Source organism: Mobula birostris, chromosome 15 (genome assembly GCF_030028105.1).
Source record: "Mobula birostris isolate sMobBir1 chromosome 15, sMobBir1.hap1, whole genome shotgun sequence".
Lineage (NCBI taxonomy): Eukaryota > Metazoa > Chordata > Chondrichthyes > Myliobatiformes > Myliobatidae > Mobula > Mobula birostris.
Window position 1 is genome coordinate 11,984,827 of NC_092384.1, and position 20,920 is coordinate 12,005,746.

General features: G+C 44.7%; 1 protein-coding gene across 4 annotated transcripts in view; it reads right to left on the reverse strand.

Moving 5' to 3' along the window:
* Positions 1-20,920, reverse strand: part of exoc3l1 (exocyst complex component 3-like 1) — a 120,125-nt gene that overhangs the window by 66,936 nt on the left and 32,269 nt on the right. For 2 of the 4 annotated variants that reach the window (XM_072279324.1, XM_072279323.1), the window contains exons 2-4: positions 20,704-20,864; positions 9,841-10,060; positions 2,121-2,793 (exon numbers count right to left, since the gene is read on the reverse strand). In XM_072279324.1, coding sequence (XP_072135425.1) covers positions 2,121-2,793; positions 9,841-10,060; positions 20,704-20,864 — 1,054 coding nt within the window. The remainder of the gene's footprint in view (positions 1-2,120; positions 2,794-9,840; positions 10,061-20,703; positions 20,865-20,920) is intronic. The other 2 variants (XM_072279326.1, XM_072279327.1) reach the window with 1 other exon arrangement.

Sequence of the window (20,920 nt, forward strand, 5' to 3'; positions counted from 1 at the left end):
GATTTATAAACATGTAGATCGACATGGTCTGATTGGAAATATCTACATGGTTTTGTGCATGGTGGATCAAGTCTAACTAATCTTATAAAGTTTTTGACGAGGTAATAAGGAAGTTTGATGAAGGAAAGGCAGAGGGCATTGTCTGCATGGACTTTCGCAGTGCTTTGATAAAATCCCACATGGGAGGTTGGTCCAGCAGGTTCCGTTGCTTGGCATTCAAGCCTAAGTAGTAAATTGGTTTCAGCATTGGCATGGTGGGAGAAGACAGAGAGTGGTAGTAGGTGGTCGTTAGACTGACAAGTGGTGTGCCACAGGGATCAGTGCTGGGTTAGATGGTAATGTGGTAAATTGGATCAACTGATTTGTGAATGACACCAAGATTGAGTACTGTAATGGACAGTGAGGAAGGCTATCAAAGTTTGCAGCATGATCTGGTCCAGGTGGGAAAATAGACTGAAAAATAACAAATGGAATTTAATGCAAGCGAGTCTGAGGTGTTGCAGCAAACCACAGTAGGACTTACAAAGTAAGTGAAGTGTGTCATAGAACAAAGGGTGCAAGGGACTAGAAATCTATAATTCCTTCAAAGAATCCAGGGAAAGTTAAAAGGCATGCAAGAGAGAAACAAAGGGATTAATATAGGAATTAGTAGATGGATGGATCTACTAATTCCTATAAAATGCAAAGTTGATGACCAGCATGAAATCAGTGGGTTGAAGGGTCTATTTCCTTGCTGTATCTCTCTCACAAACAAGAGAAAATCTGCAGATGCTGCAAATCTGAGCAACACACACAAAATGCTGGATGAACTTAGCAGGCCAGGCAGTGTCTAGGAAAAGAGTACAGTCAAATTTTTGGGTCGAAACAAAAAAGCTGAGGAGCAGATTTAAAAGGTAGGGGGAGGGGGAGAGAGAAACACAGGTGGCAGGTGAATCATAAACACAAAATACTCTGCAGATGCTGGGGTCAAAGCAGCACGCTGGAGGAACTCAGCAGGTCGGGCAGCATCCGTGGAAACATTGACTGATTGTTTCCACGGACGCTGCCTGACCTGCTGAGTTTCTCCAGCGTGTTGTGAGTGTTGCAGGTGACAGGTTAAACCTGGAGGGGAGGGGGTGAAGTAAAGAGCTGGGAAGTTGATTGGGTGAAAAAGACAGAAGGCCATGGAAGAAAGAAAAGGGAGAAGGAGCACCAGAGAGAGGATAAGGAGATAAGGAGAGAGAGGGAAAAGGAATGGGGATTGGTGAAGGAGAAGGGGTGGGGGCAGTTTGAGAAATCATTTTTCATGCCATCAGGTTGGCGGCTACCCAACAGAATAGAAGGTGTTGTTTCTCCATCCTAAGTGTGCCCTCATCATGACAGTGGAGGAGGCCATGGATGGACATATTGGAATGGGAATGGGATGTGGACTTAATATGGTGGCCACTGAGAGATCCTGCTTTTTCTGGCAGGTGGAGCGAAGGTGCTCGGCGAAACGGTCTCCCAATCTACATTGGGTCTCACCGATATGCAGGCGGCCACACCAGGAGCACCGAACACAGTAAGTGACCCTAACAGACTCACAGGTGAAGTGTTGCCTCACCTGGAAGGACTGTTTAGGACCCTGAATGGTAGTGAGGGAGGATGTGTAGCACTTGTTCCACTTGCAAGGATAAGTGCCAGGAGGGAGATCAGTAGGGAGGGATAAATGGACAGGGGAATGCATAAGGAGCAATCCCTGCGGAAATCAGAAAGTGGGGGGAGGGTGAGGAAAGATGTGCTTGGTGGTGGGTTCCCATTGGAGGTGGTGGAAATTTCAGAGAATTATGTGCTGGACATGGAGGCTGGTGCGGTAGTAGGTGAGGACAAGAGGAACCCTGGTAGAGTGGCAGGAGAACAGGGTAAGAACAGATGTGCGTGAAATGGAAGAAATGCAGGTGAGGGCATCATTGATGGTTGTTTACTTGGATCTCTATTACTCTATTGCTTGGATCTCTATTACTCTATTACTTGGATCTCTATTACGCTATTACTTAGACCTTAAACCATTGTTTTTTTTCTGCTTGTTGAGATTACAAGCACCACCATTTACCATTTGGATCATTTCTCAAAGTAGTGTAAGTCTAAAGGTGATCACTTGCCTGTGGTAGACATGTCGTATCCAGTGCAGCACAGTGTAGATCTCACCCTTCTCCAGGTCCCAGGATATTATATCCTGTAGATGTCCCGAGAGGCAGGTGTGGTGGAGCACGGCGTAGGTCTGAAGGATGTTATAGTGCGGAGGACAACATTGAACCATCAAGTGTTTTACTACTTTCAAATCATTGAGGACATTGTTCTGCAAGGCTGATAAATGATTTGCCAGGCCTGGCCCCTTTGTGTCTATGTGCCTTGCTCTGAACTGCGCTGCGGTTGATTGCTCAATAACCTTAAAAAACATCTGTCTCAGGTTCTTGGGCCGTCCGGGGGGGAGAAATTTGTGTTGGCTTTGACTATCCATGGTCACCTGGTCGATCTTCTCTTCCCGCTCGATCACGCGAATAGCCGAGACGAAGAGGGCGGGGTCCTGCTTGACCAAGGTCAGGCCACAGCTCACCACATCCCAGAGTTCCTTGGCGAGGTCTTCATTGAGCTGGCCGACACCACTGAAGTATGACAGGACGACTTGCTCGCCTTCTGTGTTCTGCTTGCCAGCTCGGTGCAGCTGGTAAAGGATGTCGTCTCGCCAGCACTCCATCTCCATCAGCTTGGTGTGTGCCTCCAGCAGCCTCCTCTCCTCAATCAGCTGCTGTGTCTCAGCCACAACTTCGGGGACTGCAACAAACAGCTCACACAGTTTGATAGCACTTAACATTTCAGAGTGACAAGTCACTTCATATTTAATCCAAATTATGTGCTAGCTGCAAACCTTTATTTAATCATTCCCCCATCCCTTGTTGTAGACCTCCTCCTTAGAGCCACATGGCACAGCGAGAAGTCCAACAGCCCAACTCCTTCATACCAACCATCTTAACTGAGCATGAGAGTCATAGAGCAACACAGCTCAGAAATTAGGTAAATATTTGCTCTAGAATTTTGGTCCTGCTGGTGGTATAGTGGCATCAGCACTGGACTTCAAGGCAGAAGGTCCTGAGCTCAAACCCAGCCGGGTCCCAACCTGGGCATCAGCAGTATTTGAGACCTGGCAACCTACTTCCGTCTCTTACCATGAAAATCCTATGAAGTGTATGGTCCATGAGGTCACATAGAGTTGGACTCGACAACAACTGAACAACAATTAAAGGGAAGCTACCTGTAAGAGTTAATTGTATGTGATTTTTATGAAGTTGTGGTGTGCAGGCTTTTCGTATTCTTGGGGATAGAATCATGGAGCCATACAGCACTACAGCTCAGAAACAGGCCCTTCAGCCCATCTTCAGGTGGTGGTAGCGGCAGATACATTAGGGGCTTTTAAGATACTTAGCCCACATCCACCACTTCCACTGGCAGCTCCTTCCACACTCTCATCACCCTCATATTCCCTTAAGCATTTTACCTTTCATCCTTAACCCATGATCTCTAGTTCTAGCCTCACCATCCTTAGTGGAAAAAGCCTGCTTGCATTTACCCCATCTATACCTCTCATAATTGTGAATATCTCTATCAAATTTCCCCTCCTTCTCCTATGCTCCTTGTTCCATTGGCTCATGTTTGATCCATGTCCCTCTAAACAAAAAGTCTCCGATTATCCATGCAAATAGAACACAGAAGTCATTCACTATAACCTACTGGTACTGGTGAACTTTGGGAGATCATCACTGATGCATTTGATATCACTGTGGTCACTAATTGTCCCAGGGTTCTAAAGGCAGTACCCTCAGGGGCATTATTTTTCAAACTTCCCCAGATTCTGGGACAGTGCCAGTGCATTATGGTAGAAATTACTTCATTGCTACTAGTGAAGGAAGAAAAGTTAGCGTGAGATCATATGGTAGGAAAATGTTAAATTCCATTGTTACGGAGTTTAATAAAAAATTAACAGTCAGCTTGAAAGGAAATCCTTTCTTGAAGAAATCTCATGGGATTATTGTTTTGGGGCAGTAACAAACAGGTTAAATAAGAGGGAATCAGGGATTTTTTTTTATCTATTGTCATACAGCACAGAATAGGCTCTTCTGCACCTTCAATCTGCACAGCCCAGCAAACACTGATTTAACACCAGCCTAATCACAGGACAATTTACAATGACCAATTAACCTACCAACTGGTAGGTCTTTGGACTGTGGGAGGAAACCGGAACACCCGGAGAAAACCCACGCGTTCCACGGGGAGGACATACAGACACCTTACAGATGACATCAGAAATGAACTCTGAACTCCTGACACCTCGAGCTGTAGTATCGTCGCGCTAACTGCTACTTTATTGTGATGCCCAGTGCTATATCTGGATTTTCAAAAGACACTTTGCAATGGGACATTTAAAAATTTGTTACATAAAATTCCAGTGGATCTGGAAATAATGCATCTGTCTGAGTAAAATGTTGTTTGTAGAATAGATTTAGATGGAAAGATGCTATTTCATGTATCCAGATTGCTGTTGATGTATTTGGGTTTTGGAAAATGCATGAATGAGTTCCCACTTTCAAATTGTCTCCAGCTCTGGTTTAATCTAGATAGCCAGGTGAAACTTTTTAAATCGCGAAGGTAAGTATGTTTTTAAAAGTATACCAGTTAAGCTATTTTATGTTGAAAAAGAGGACCATGTAACTGAAAAGGGGTAGAGGAGGTGACAATGGAGTATGACCCTGGGAGAAGGGGAGGGATGGGGCTTGTTTTACTTTCGTTGTTTTGTTGCTTCTTGTGTTCTGTGTTGTTTGCCAAGCATTGTCAGTATGTTATGTTGGTCTGGGATGTGTGGCAACATGTGTGAATGTTTCAATGTACAGGTGATAAATAAACTTGAATCTTGTACATGGGGCACAAAAAGTCCAGACAGAGATGTAGTCAGAGTGAATAAATGACCAAGAGGGTAGCAGACGAGATAATGAGAGTGGGGATAAGAGAAAATTAGAATTGGGAGATGTAATTCGATGTTGAAGTGGAGAGTGAATATAGGGAATTATTTTGAGAAGAGCAAAAAGCTAACAGATAGTCACAGGAAGCAGGAAGGCAAATAAGCTATGGACTTTACTGCATGAAACTTAAAATTTAAATGTAAGGAAGTCTTGATCGGATTATATCAGTTCCTGGTAAAATCTCATCTGGAGCACCAGATGAAGCATCTACGGTAAGAAAGAATATACTGGATGTGGAAACATTGCACTTTGGACCAACTAGATTGATTGTCATATTTTTCCTTGCAACATAGAGGAAGGCCATGCTGCCCATCGAGTAGACACCACCTCTTAGAACAATCCTGTCATTGCTATACCCCAATAACCCTTACACACTCCCATTAACTCCACCCTGATTTTTCCACTATACTAGGGACAATTTACCATGACCTATTAACACTCCCAACCAGTAGGCCTTTGGGCTGTGTAAGGAAACTAAGGTACCTGGAGGAAGCCCATGCAGTCAGAGGACAATATAAATTGTCAGTAAGATAAAACTAATCTGAATGTAATCCATGGTTAATGAAAATAAGAGTCAGAGGACCATGCAGCAGAGAAACACTCCCTTCGCCCATCATATCCGTGCTGAGTTTTCAGCTCATCCCCGCTAATCCCAGTTGTCTGCATTCAGACCACGGCTTTCTATTTCCACCTAACTGCCTTTTAAGTCAGAATCAGAATCAGGTTTAATATCACCGGCATTGGTCGTGAAATTCATTATTTTGCAGCAGCAGTACAATGCAATATGTAATAATAATAATAAAATATAAATTACAATCAGAAATATATATGAAAAATAAATTAAGTAAGTAGTGCAAAAAGAGAGCAAAAGAGAAAACGTAAGTGAGTTTGTGTGCATGGGTTCATTGTCCATTCAGAAATCTGATGGGGGAGGGAAAAGAGCTGTTTTAAAGCATTGAATCAGGCATGCATTCCTCCTTGATGGTAGCAGTGAGAAGAGGGTAATGATGGATGCTGCCTTTTTGAGGCATCACCTTTTGAAGATGCCCTCAATGCTCTAATAGTGTGATACTGACATCTCTACCAAAGGACAAAAACAATTCCTCCTGCTTAGTCAGTGATCTGGCTGCTCCCTCCCAACAATCTCTCTGTACCCAAGATAAGAAATTCCAGGAAAATATTTGTTTCCTGTTTTAAGTAGGAAGAACAAAGAAAGCCCTGTCCACATAGCAGCAGGGAATCTTTTGGCCAGATACCAGGCAGGAAAGAGGTGGAGGTAACTATAGCTGGGATGACTGCTCCATTCCACTGCATAGGTCTAATTCTGAAGAGGAGGATCAATGATGTCTGTTTTCTCACTGTGAACTTACTTAACATCAGCCTCAGCCAAACATCACCATCCCACCAACAAATTAATTTTTCACTGGTTTCAATCATCTTGATTGCAATCATATCCAGTGAATAGCATTGTGAATAAACAATACGTCAATTTACCATTGGAACGTGACCAACTTTGGTACCGCTTCCACTCATAGCTGCAGCAAGAACAAACTTCCCATCATCTGCAAAAATCCTTCCAAGAATAACAGCCATTGAGGAGAGTCAATAACAAGATATGTTGTTTCTCTGTAACTTCTGCCACCTTCAATGGGACCCTACCACCAAATGCACCTTTACCTCCCCCTCCACTCTCCACTGTCCGCAGGCATCATTCCGTTAAACCCAATACAGTCTCCTTTGTGTTGGTGAGACACAATACAGTCTCCTTTGTGTTGGTAAGTTTGCTGAGCACCACCACTCCATCCACAAAAGGGGAATTTCCCAGTGGCCAACAGTTTTAATTCCTATCCCCATTCCTGTTCCGACATGTTGATCCACAGCCTCATCTTTATATTTCATCATGGTAGCCTCCAGCCTGATAGCATAAACATTAATTTCTTCTCCAGGTAATTTTTTCCCCTTCCCTTCCTTTTCATTCTATTTCTCCACTCTGACCTCTTGCCTCTTCATCCTAACACTCACAACACGCTGGAGGAACTCAGAAGGTCGGGCAGCATCCGTGGAAACGATCAGTCAATGTTTCAGGCCGGAACCCTTCGTCACAAAGAGTTCCAGCCCAAAATGTTGACTGATCGTTTCCACGGATGCTGCCTGACCTGTTGAGTTCCTCCAGCATGTTGTGAGTGTTGCTTTGAACCCAGCATCTGCAGAGTATTTTATGGTTACCTCTTCATCCTTCCCTACCCCACCCACCTGGCTTGTCCTCCTTCTGGTCTTCTATCGTCTTATTCTGGCATCTTCCTTCTTCCTCTCCATTCCTGATGAGGAGTCTCAGCCCATTGATGCTGCTTGGCCTACTGAGCATTTTGTGTGTGTTGCTCTGGATTTCTCGCATCTGCAGAATCTCTTATTTATGATCTTCCTTCAAATGCTTGGAAATTCTAGAGTCTTAGAGCTCTGCCATACAGAAATACACCCTTTGTCCCATGCTGAACTGTTATTCTTTTTTGTCTGTTGTCCCATCAACCTGCACCTGGACCGTAGCCCTCCATACCCCTCCTGTCCATGATTCTCTCCAAACTTTCTTAAGTATTGAAATCGAACCTGCATTCACCACTTCTGCTGGCAGCTCGTTTCACACTTGCACCACCCTCTGAGTGAAGTTCATCTGAAATGTTTCCCCCTTCATCCTTAACCTATGACCTCTAGTTCTCATCTCACCCAACCTCAGTTTACCATTTAAATATATTTATTATTCAATTTATTCTCCCTCCCCAGCCTGTTCCTGTTCCTGTTCCTTACACCTGCCTTATGCTATCTGCCCTTCTACGTCAAGGTGGCTGGAGCATTGATCATTGTACTGGGATGTTTGGAAGGGTAGTGTTGGTCTGGTCACTGCTTGTGAGTGAGCGATTCGGTCCAGTTTCCCGGCCCTCAGTTTCTGAAAGGACAATGAACCAACCTATGAACATTACCTCACTATTTTCGCTCTCTTTTTGCACCACTTATTTAATTTAATATATATTCCTTATTGTAATTTATAGTTTGTTATGTATTGAATTGTACTACTGCTGCAAAACATCAAATTTCACAACATATGAGGAGGGGAGGAGAAGATGGCGGTGCGACGGCTCCGAAATGATATCGCATTTGTTAAGTAGGGGCCGTGCACAATCTTCATTTGATGGAGACAGACGTGAGAAGCACAGAGGAACATCTGGAGAAACTTCTGAAATGCCTGCTTTACTGTGCAATCGAGAATCTCTGGAGGGGAAGGCCCCAAATCCTCAGCTTTGCCTATTGCCTGTTGCCAGGGCTGGGGTCGAAGCTCTCGGCAGAGATGGTGCTTGGTGTCGGAGGACTGGTCGGACGCTCGAAGTTTTCGGACGGACTCGAGAGTTGGCTGTGGTCGGGTGCTTCCAGGGTGCTGCATCAGCAAGTTTGCGGCGCTGGAGGTTCATGACAGGGAAAGTTTTTCTTCCTTCTACCGTTCTGCGTGAGATGATGGGACTTTCGAGAGACTTTGAGACTTTTTTTTACCGTGCCCATGGTCTGTTCTTTATCAAATTACGGTATTGCTTTGCACTGTTGTAACTATATGTTATAATCATGTGGTTTTTGTCAGTTTTTCAGTATTGATTTGTTTTGTGTTTCTGTGATATCATTCTGGAAGAATATTGAATCATTTCTTAATGCATGCATTACTAAATGACAATAAAAGAGGACTGCGCGTCCTCATAATCTAATCTAATCTAATATGTCAGTGATATTTAACCTGATTTTGATTGTACAAAGGGACAGGACACTACAGGTTTGCTCATTAATAAGTCATTCAAACTTCAGTAGGTAAAAGCATTGTCTGTCCAAGAAGAGGTACTGATTTCTGATCTGTGAACTTTTCCTGTGGTTCAGTCTCAGACAGAATGCTTTCAGGCAAAAGAACTGCGGCAGAGATTTACGTCAGCAATCCTGCTCAGTGATCCCCTGTATACAGAGGGAGCCCGTCAGTGTTTGCCCAGTCCCTGGATGAGGCATCAGACTTGTTGCAATGTGTCGGTAGGGAACGCTGCCCTAGTGCTGGTCAACATAGATTCCACCAGCACAGAATCAGGTTCTTTGACCTGCTACATGCTGACCTTTTAGCCGATCTGCATTCATCCTATGTGCAAGAGTTAGGATCTTTCAATGCTTTGTTTATCTAAGTGTCTGTCTAAATGCCTCTTAAACATAGTGATTGTCTCTGATTCCAGCATGTTTCAGATAGCATCTATTCTTTGTGTTATGAAAGCTCTCTCCTCAAATCCCCTTTAAAACTGCTTCCTCTCACCCTGAAGCTAGGCTCTCGTGTATTTGATACCCCAATGAGGAATCAGGATTTTGACCACCTACCCTATCTGAACCTCTCATAATCTACATCCACCTATCACATCTTCGCCTCCTTCAGTCCAGGAAAACAAGACCAACCTAACCAGTCTGTGCCCAAGATGGAAGTTCAAATTGTGCTGCTGTATAATTTACGGTTAATTTATGTGACTGTTGTGTATCTGATGCTATGTGGCTGAGATGCTGCTGAAACTAAGTTTTCCATTGCTCCTGTGACTAGGAACTTGACCTAGACTTTGACTTCAAGCATCCTGCAATCCACATGAACTGAGGTGGTGAGGCCATTTGGTGTACTGGGTCAGTAATTCTGGCCCAGCCAGCCTCTTAGAAAATGGGACTTGTTAGAGAGCTGATCACAATCCTTAAACAGGTGGGAGGTGGGAAATGGGAAGCAGGCAAGTGGAATATTCACCAGGCTCCTTACCTGAGAAGACTTGATGCAGATTGTGCACTGCAGTGGCCAACTGGACGTGGTCAGAAACCAGGCCGCTCAGCTGGCTGAGGCTCTCGAAGCCATTCACCTTGTTCTGGCACTCCTCGTGCACCTCCACCATCGTGCGGCATACAGCTCGGACATCGTCCAGTGAGGTTCTCAGCTGCCCGAGGCCTGTCCCAACCCCTTCCAGGTAGGACTGAACAGCAGACTGCGAAACAAAAGAGCAGCCATTCCCTCAGGCGGACAGTGAGCACGTGTACTCGCGCAGCTTTGGGGTACCCCTCTCACCATTCCTAGCTGGGATTCACAGTTCCTCCCCAGCTGTACCCTAATGGTCGGGGTACTCAGTATCGGAAAAGAAAAGTATTTACATGTGGGAACAGCAAAATGCAGCTTCACCTCACCTCCCCCCCTCCTGCCATAGGAGCCTTACACTTACTCTTCAGCCAGTCATGCCTATGCGTAAGCAAAGAAGTCAGTTTGATTTGTCCTTGGTATGTGTAAAAATATGCAAAATAATGATGATGAGATGATAAGAGCAATTGATCGTGTAGATAGCCAGAGGCTTTTTCCCGAGGCTGAAATGGCTAACACGAGAGGGCACAGTTTTAAGGTGCTTGGAAGTAGATACAGAGAGGCTGTCGGGGATGAGTGCATGGAATGGTCTGCCGGTGACGGTGGTGGAGGCGGATATGATGAGTCTTTTAGGAGGTTCCTGGATAGGTACATGGAGCTCAGAAAAATAGAGGGCTATGGGTAACCCTAGGTAATTCCTAAAGTAAGGACATGTTCGACACAGCTTTGCGGGCAAAGGGCCTGTATTGTGCTGTAGGTTTTCTATGTTTCTTTAAAATCGTGGTTGTGAGACCAAATGGTGTCGGCTTGGAATGTGGGATGCTTTGAGGAAGTAAAGGGGAACCAGTCGAAAGCCTTGCGAGTAGGTCACGATGATCAAACATGCTTGACTGCGAAAGGGAAGATAATGTACAGGTGCAGGGACCGCCTGGTAGCTGACTGTCAGAAAGTACTGGGTAAGGGGACCTGAAGAGAGTAACTTCTTCATGGAAGTTGGAATCTTCTTTTAGGCTGGGTCAAGGCCAGTGCTGAGAGAGGAAGGGAGGGAGAGAAAGGGAGGGAGAGGGAGGGAGGGGGAGGGAGAGGGAGGGAGGGAGAGGGAGAGGGAGGGAGGGAGAGAGAGGGAGGGGGAGAGAGAGAGAGAGAGGGAGGGAGAGAGAGAGGGAGGGAGAGAGAGAGAGAGAGAGAGAGAGAGAAAGGAAGGAAGGGAGAGAGCGAGAGGAGGAGGCAGTGAGAGAGAGGCATAGAAAGAGAGAAGGGCTTAGAGAGAGAGGGGAAAGGGGCAGAGAAGGAGAGGTGTAGAAAAATAGAGAGGAAGAGAGAACAGCATAGAAAGTGAGACTAGAAAAGGCTGTTTGTCACTTGTGGTTCCTCTGAATAGATCCGTTCAGTGATTGGTTATAAGTTTTATTTTGTTTGCTTCTCTATCTCTACTAAGTATTTCCCATCCTTTCTGTATTTTACTCTTTACTCTAATAAATGAATTGCGTAATCCGTAACGCATGTACAGTGCTTTCTTTGTATGTGGATACCTCTTGCTGCTGAATCAGGAAAGAACAAATTCCAAAAATATTTTATGTTACACCATGCTAAATCTTTGAAAGAGCCTTTCCGTGAAAAGTACCATAGAAATTTACACTAGAAGGTCATTCAACATGCTGTGTGCATATTGGGCAAAAATTCAAATGAATTCCACTTCCAAGTACAGGGAAGCTTTCTGCCTCCACCAACCCCTGTAAGAGTTATATTTTATACTTTACTGTCACCAGACAATTGGTACTAGAACGTACAATCATCATAGCAATATTTGATTCTGCGCTTCACGCTCCCTGGATTACAAATATTAAATATTATAAATATTAAAAATAGTTACAATTAGTAAATATTAAAAATTTAAATTATAAATCATAAACAGAAAATAGAAAAATGGGAAGTAAGGTAGTGCAAAAAAACTGAGAGGCAGGTCTGGATATTTGGAGGGTACGGCCCAGATCCAGGTCAGGATCCATTCAGCAGTCTTATCACAGTTGGAAAGAAGCTGTTCCCAAATCTGGCCGCACGAGTCTTCAAGCTCCTGAACCTTCTCCCGGAGGGAAGAGGGACGAAAAGTCTGTTGGCTGGGTGGGCTGTGTCCTTGATTATCCTGGCAGCACTGCTCCGACAGCGTGCGGTGTAAAGTGAGTCCACGGACGGAAGATTGGTTTGCGTGATGTGCTGCGCCGTTTTCACGATCTTCTGCAGCTTCTTCCGGTCTTGGACAGGACAACTTCCATACCAGGTTGTGGTGCATACCATAGAATGCTTTCTATGGTGCATCTATAAAAATTAGTGAGGGTTTTAGGGGACAGGCCAAATTTCTTTAGTTTTCTCAGGAAGTAAAGGCGCTGGTGGGCCTTCTTGGCAGTGAACTCTGCTTGGTTGGACCAAGTCAGGTCATTTGTGATATTGACCCCGAGGAACTTAAAGCTTTTGAACTGTTCCACTTGCGCACCACCGATGTAAGTTGGGTCGTGCGATCCGCTACTCCTTCTGAAGTCAACAATCAATTCCTTTGTCTTGCTGACCTTGAGGGATAGGTTATTGTCTTCGCACCATGCCACCAGGTTCTTAATTTCCTCTCTATACTCAAACTCATTATTACCCGAGATACGGCCTACAATTGTTGAGTCATCAGCAAACTTATATATTGAATTTGATGGAAACTTGGCTACACAATCATGGGTGTACAGTGAGTACAGCAGGGGGCTGAGTACACAGCCTTGTGGCGCACCGGTGCTCAGAGTGATTGTAGAGGAGAGTTCCACCGTCTCCCTTCTTCAGCAAGGACTCTTCCACCCCCACCGATGACCCCTTCTCCCGTCTTCAACCCTCCTCTTCTTCATGGACACCCCGCTCTGGTCTTCTGCCTGCTTTGGATCTCTTTATCGCTAATTGCCGACGGGACATCAACCGTCTTGACTTCACCGCACCTTGTCCCCATTCCAACCTCACTCCTTCCGAACGCTCTGCTCTCCACTTCCTCCGCACTAATCCTAACCTTATTATTAAACCCGCCGATAAGGGGGGGTGCTGTTGTAGTCTGGCGTACTGACCTCTACCTTGCCGAGGCACAGCGACAACTTGCGGATACCTCCTCTTATTTACCCCTCGATCGTGACCCCACTAAGGAGCACCAGGCCATTGTCTCCCACACCATCACCGACTTTATCAGCTCAGGGGATCTCCCATCCACTGCTACCAACCTTATAGTTCCCACACCCCGCACTTCCCGTTTCTACCTCCTACCCAAGATCCACAAACCTGCCTGTCCTGGCCGACCTATTGTCTCAGCTTGCTCCTGCCCCACTGAACTCATTTCTGCATACCTCGACACTGTTTTATCACCCCTTGTTCAATCCCTTCCAACCTATGTTCGTGACACTTCTCACGCTCTTAAACTTTTCGATGATTTTAAGTTCCCTGGCCCTCACCACTTTATTTTCACCATGGATGTCCAGTCCTTATATACTTCCATCCCCCATCAGGAAGGTCTCAAAGCTCTACGCTTCTTTTTGGATTCCACACCTAATCAGTTCCCCTCTGCCACCACTCTGCTCCGTCTAGCGGAATTAGTCCTTACTCTTAATAATTTCTCCTTTGGCTCCTCCCACTTCCTCCAAACTAAAGGTGTAGCTATGGGCACCCGTATGGGTCCTAGCTATGCCTGCCTTTTTGTTGGGTTTGTGGAACAATCTATGTTCCGTGCCTATTCTGGTATCTGTCCCCCACTTTTCCTTCGCTACATCGACGACTGCATTGGCGCTGCTTCCTGCACGCATGCAGAACTTGTTGACTTTATTAACTTTGCCTCCAACTTTCACCCTGCCCTCAAGTTTACCTGGTCCATTTCCGACACCTCCCTCCCCTTTCTAGATCTTTCTGTCTCTGTCTCTGGAGACAGCTTATCCACTGATGTCTACTATAAGCCTACTGACTCTCACAGCTATCTGGGCTATTCCTCTTCTCACCCTGTCTCTTGCAAAAACGCCATCCCCTTCTCGCAATTCCTCCGTCTCCGCCGCATCTGCTCTCAGGATGAGGCTTTTCATTCTAGGACCAGGGAGATGTCTTCATTTTTTAAAGAAAGGAGCTTCCCTTCCTCCACTATCAACTCTGCTCTTAAACGCATCTCCCCCATTTCACGTACATCTGCTCTCACTCCATCCTCCCGCCACCCCACTAGGAATAGGGTTCCCCTGGTCCTCACCTACCACCCCACCAGCCTCCAGGTCCAAAGTATTATTCTCCGTAACTTCCGCCACCTCCAACGGGATCCCACCACTAAGCACATCTTTCCCTCCCCCCCGCCTCTCTGCATTCCGCAGGGATCGCTCCCTACACAACTCCCTTGTCCATTCGTCCCCCCCATCCCTCCCCACTGATCTCCCTCCTGGCACTTATCCGTGTAAGCGGAACAAGTGCTACACATGCCCTTACACTTCCTCCCTTACCACCATTCAGGGCCCCAAACAGTCCTTCCAGGTGAGGCAACACTTCACCTGTGAGTCGACTGGGGTGATATACTGCGTCCGGTGCTCCCAACGTGGCCTTTTATATATTGGCGAGACCCGACGCAGACTGGGAGACCGCTTTGCTGAACATCTACGCTCTGTCCGCCAGAGAAAGCAGGATCTCCCAGTGGCCACACATTTTAATTCCACGTCCCATTCCCATTCTGACATGTCTCTCCACGGCCTCCTCTACTGTAAAGATGAAGCCACACTCAGGTTGGAGGAACAACACCTTATATTCCGTCTGGGTAGCTTCCAACCTGATGGCATGAACATCGACTTCTCTAACTTCCGCTAGGCCCCACCTCCCCCTCGTACCCCATCTGTTACTTATTTTTATGCACACATTCTTTCTCTCACTCTCCTTTTTCTCCCTCTGTCCCTCTGAATATACCTCTTGCCCATCCTCTGGGTCCCCCCCCCCTTGTCTTTCTTCCCGGACCTCCTGTCCCATGATCCTCTCATATCCCCTTTGCCAATCACCTGTCCAGCTCTTGGCTCCATCCCTCCCCATCCTGTCTTCTCCTATCATTTTGGATCTCCCCCTCCCCCTCCAACTTTCAAATCCCTTACTCACTCTTCCTTCAGTTAGTCCTGACGAAGGGTCTCGGCCTGAAACGTCGACTGCACCTCTTCCTACAGATGCTGCCTGGCCTGCTGCGTTCACCAGCGACTTTGATGTGTGTTGCCCCTATTTTTATAGCCTGGGTCCTGTCTGTGAGGAAGTTGAAGATCCAGCTGCAGATCTGAGTGCTAAGGCCCAGGTTCCGGAGCTTAGGAATCAGTTTATTTGGAATGATGGTATTAAAGGCAGAGCTGTAGTCAAAAGGAGCCTTACGTATGCATCTTTATTTTCCAGGTGTTCTAAAGAGGAATGTAGGGCCAGAGAGATGGCATCTGCCGTTGACCTGTTGCTCCAGTAGGCGAATTGCAAAGCGTCGAGGTTGACCGGTAGGCTGTGGTTGATGTGTGCCATGACCAATCTCTCGAAGCACTTCATAGCAATTGATGTCAGAGCCACAGGTAGATAGGTATACCAACTACTGACAGGGTAAACAAACTTGCTCAACTCTGATCTAATCCCGGGTAAGTTAAGTCTGTTCTTTCAGTTCTTTCTGTTGGCCCGTATAAGTGCCTCAGAATTTTAGGGATCCAAACCAAATCTCCTCCCCATCTTTATGTTCCAAACAGAAAAGGACTTGTGTAATGACTACACCCTCCAATCCTGCAAACAGGATTGGAGACATTATTGCATGTTCCCTATGACTGTGTGACTTTCCTCTGGGTGTTCTGCTTCACTCCCACACCCCAAAGGTTTGCAGGTTGGTTGCTGTAAATTGCCTCAGGTGTGTAGGTGAGTGGGAAAATCTGTGTGGGAGCAGTTGATAGGAACATGGGGAGAGTGAAATGGGATTAGCAGAGGATTAATTTAAATCAGGGGTTCTTAACGTTTTTAATGACATAGACCCCTTTGGCAAACTGGTGAAGCTGGGTTACAAAAGAAATCAATTATATTGAAATCCGGTTATCAAAATACTAAAAAATAAATCTGTGATATAGTAATATATGTAAAATGCTAAATTTCATTTGGAGGTTTGTTAAAATAAAGGTGTAAATTTTTTCCCCATCCAAGTTTACAGACCCCCGGAATCTATCCACAGACCCTCGAGGGGCCAATGGACCACAGGTTAAGAACCCCTGGTGTAAATGGATATCAGATGGTCAGCATGAACCCTCTGCTCCTCCTCTGCTGTTATCTCGCTTACTCTGGAGTGACAGAGCCAGCATTGTACAAAGTGCTTCCATTCTGAAATAAAGGAAGTCCCTTTCTTTCCTCATAACCTTGTAGTTTTTATGCTTGCAAGCATTACTCTAACTTACTTCTTCATGTATGTTATCCAGCCTTTTGTAATACACGGTATGCTGTGTAACAGGTAAAATTCCCTGGTTAGGATTCCTACTGCTATGCTGTGAGGTAGTTTATATTAGTAGTTTTCTGTAAAAGCAGTGTGCCATGCTTGAAAGTGTGTTTTGTCTTCAAAGATAAAGACACATGTTGTCCAACTTAGGAATGTGAGTTAGCCAATCAGGTTTGTGGATGTGAGAGAAGGTTCCAGAGAGCTGTGGGGAAGAGTTTCTGAAGGACAGTAGTCTGGTTTGGGGTCTTTTTGCTGGAAGCTGTGGAATGGGGCACAAGGGAAGATGCTACAGAATGCTGTTGGAAGAGAGAGAGAGTCCCCTTTACAAGAAGTGCTTTGTACAGATGAATGGCCACAAGGAGGAAGAGCCAATACTCCTGAGAGTGTCAGTCTGTTTGAGATGGACTCCAAGTGAAGGCTGGAGTGTGAAGGGTGCTGTCACACAGACCGTGGGTCTAGCACGTAAGAAAAAAGATACGCACCCGAATACTCCAATATGATCTCCAATGACGATATGCACATTGGGCCCTTTTCTTTTCTTTTTCTATTAACTGTTTGATAAAGCTGAACTTGGTAAATATACTTCCTGTATAATTTTACTCTGGTGTATGATCTGTCATTTCTGGGCTACCGATAACTGTGTATGGGCAGTATTTACACAGCATTCAATCAAATCGAGGTTCCTTTAATTGGAACATCACGACATTCCTGTTTTGTTGAACCCCAAATCACACCAACCCTAGACGTGTGTTGTTTATGAAAGGTGGCCTTCTCACCACTGAGTCTGTGGCTGTTAGCAGAGTCAGAGTTTGTATATGAACCCTTACACCCTTATATGAGGGTCACACAGGAAAAACTTCTCTTGCTCCTCACTTGCCCTGGATCATTTTCCAATTGTCTTGTCTACGACCTCTAAGTGCTAACCATCCTGCTAGTGGAAACACTTTCTCCCTTTCTCTCTTTGCAGAATTCATCACTGGGGCTCCACAGGGGACTGTCTTGTCTCCCTTTCTCTTCACCATTTACACCTCAGACTTCAACTACTGCACAGAGTCTTGTCATCTCCAGAAGTTTTCGGATGACTCTGCCATAGTTGGATGCATCAGCAAGGGAGATGCGGCTGAGTACAGGGCTACGGTAGGAAACTTTGTCACATGGTGTGAGCAGAATCATCTGCAGCTTAATGTGAAAAAGACTAAGGAGCTGGTGGTAGACCTGAGGAGAGCTAAGGTACCGATGACCCCTGTTTCCATCCAGGGGGTCAGCGTGGACATGGTGGAGGATTACAAATACCTGGGGATACGAATTGACAATAAACTAGACTGGTCAAAGAACACTGAGGCTGTCTACAAGAAGGGTCAGAGCCGTCCCTATTTCCTGAGGAGACTGAGGTCCTTTAACATCTGCCGGACGATGCTGAGGATGTTCTACGAGTCTGTGGTGGCCAGTGCGATCATGTTTGCTGTTGTGTGCTGCGGCAGCAGGCTGAGGGTAGCAGACACCAACGCATCAACAAACTCATTCGTAAGGCCAGTGACGTAGTGTGGATGGAACTGGACTCTCTGACGGTGGTGTCTGAAAAGAGGATGCTGTCCAAGTTGCATGCCATCTTGGACAATGTCTCCCATCCTCTACATAATGTACTGGTTGGGCACAAGAGTACATTCAGCCAGAGACTCATTCCACCGAGATACAACACAGAGTGTCATAGGAAGTCATTCCTGCCTGTGGCCATCAAACTTTACAACTCCTCCCTTGGAGGGTCAGACACCCTGAGCTAATAGGCTGGTCCTGGACTTATTTCCTGGCATAATTTACATATTACTAATTAACTATTTATGGTTTTATTACTACTTAATTATTTATGGTGCAACTGTAACGAAAACCAATTTCCCCTGGGAACAATAAAGTATGACTATGACTATCTTAATTGCAATATTATAAACAGCTTCATCAAAGTCACAAATCTTCTCATTATTGAGGACATAGTCAAAATGCGACGCCTCGAAAATGTAACATCCAAGATTAAGACCTCCCACTACCTTCATCTCATTACTACCATTGGGGAGGAGGTAAAGAAGCCTGAAAACACATACTCAGCATTTTAAGAATAGCTTCTTCCCCACTGCCAGCAGATGTTTGAACAGACAATGAACACATGAACAGTATCTCTCTCTTTTTGTACTACATATTTAATTTTAAAATTTGTAGTATATTTTATTTATCACACAGTGGTGCTGCCACAAAACAACAAATTTCACAACATCTGATAGAGGTGTCTAAGATGATGAGAGGCATTGATCGTGTGGATAGTCAGAGGCTTTTTCCCAAGGCTGAAATGGCTAATACGAGAGGTCAGACTTTTAAAGTGGTGGAGTCGGATACAATAGGGTCTTTTAAGTACTGTATGTTTTGAGGTACATGTGACAAATACAGCTAATCTTATCTCTAAATCAGTGGAACTTTGCAAAGTGACAATCAGTCCATCAGATTTCTCCATAACATGTAGATCATCATGGTTAATTAAACCCAAAATTATAATGTTATAAAGTTTTACCTGCGGAGTAATGGAAACGATTTTAAAAAAAGAGAATTTGAAAAAAAAACGCTATGCGACGGAGGATCCGGCTGGACACAGGATGGACAAGAAGGGAAACGCAGCATCGGTTAGAAGCTGAAGACACGAACTGTGAAGAGTGGAATTAGTAGTGAGTACATTTACGCTACTAACTTGAAACCCTCAGGGTGAAATTCCTGGAGGAGAGACAATAGCGATAAAAGATTTATTGAAGCTACAGCTTTAACGAGACAATATCAGCAGAGACCAATGTCCAAAATCCCCACCGTGTAGTCGGGAATTAGTTCTGCAAAATCATACTAAGGCATTTGGTCAAGTTTTGTACATGTTTGTGAATTGACTTACTGTGGACGATGAACTATTTCACCCAATGAACCAAGATGGTGAGCCACCCAGATGAAGAACCAGCGCGGGAATGAAACGTGTAATGACACAGGGATTTAATACGGTTGGATGTATAAGTTTATTTTCATTCGAAGAAATCGAATTTGATTTTCTGCGAGAACTGATTATTTTTGCACAGACTTTGATAAGGTACTGAATGAGATTTACTTTATTTAAGAGTTGTGATGTTGGAGAATGTTGTTAAAAGGTGTTAAACTGTGTACATGTAATTTTTGAATTTGAATTTAAACTTGTAGATGTACTGCCTGAAACTGAAACTGAAGTTAACTATAATACTTGAGAATAGGAGTTATATTTGGTTTTTGAACTAACTAGGGATAAGTAAAAAGGAAAGATTAGTCTGTAAACTTTTAAATAGGGAATAACACTAGATTTAATTAGTTAGAAAAATTGGAGTAACAAAGTTTATTCTAATGAATATCACTGATTCTAACTAAACAGGAATTTGGCTTTTGTTGGTATCTAAGATTTGGAATGTAAACGTGTTTGAATTTTGAATTGTTCTTGCTCATGTAAATATTTTGTACATATTGTTTTTTGCTTATAATCAAAACCTTATTTCCAGTGTGTGGTTTCTGTTCACCGCCTCCTTCCCATACCTGGACTCTTCTGATGGCCTATTAGCGCCCAGTGTAATTTGATTTTCTCAAAAGAGTTGACAACTAGTCACACACCATAAGGCTGGTGCTACACAGGTGTTACAATCAGTTCCTGCAGATTTATTGGCTTCTTGTGTAATTAATAATTCCAGTACTGTTCATTAATACTTAAATCCTTACAGGTTTTTGCATCTGCTACTGTGAAGCTACACACAAAATATTTGTTTAATTCCTCTCACAAACAAGAGAAAACCTGCAGAGGCTGGAAATCCAAGACACACATAGACCTGGCTTCTAGACCCAAAACATGGACTGCACTCTTTTCCAGAGATGCTGCCTGGCCTGCTGAGTTCCTTCAGCATTTTGTGTGTGTTGTTTAATTTCTCTGCCATTTTCCTTCTTCCCCAGACCTCCTGTCTCAGGCTGACAAGGATTCACATGAACTACTGTCAGACATTTCACTTTAACCTATGGCTGTAGCACAGAAGTTTGTTTCTGTATTCCTTGCTGAATTTCTCTCACAGTCAACCTTCACCTCCTGCAGCATTTTTTTTTGGTTCTCATTTACTGAAATACTCTCAAGGCTTTGGCTTTCTGTCCTTCAAATTTTCCTTTGATCTGGCACTGCCCTCAACTTCTCTTTTAGGTGATGGATGGACACTTTCACACCCTAGTGACACCTTTGACAGTGCATTGACACGTCGCAGCCTCACTTTCACACTTACCTTCAGCCTGGACTGAACAGAGGACGTTCTTTGCGTTTCCCTCTTGCGGTACTGGCCCAATCTCTCTAGTTGGTCTGGACGGTAGAAGATCCCTGAGGCCCATTTTAAGGCAGCTCCACGGGCCAGCTTCTCAGCTTTCTCCAGCTCGGGCCATGCACTGTCTAGCAGAATCAGAATCAGGTTTATTATCACCGGCATGTGGCTTAAAATTTGTTAA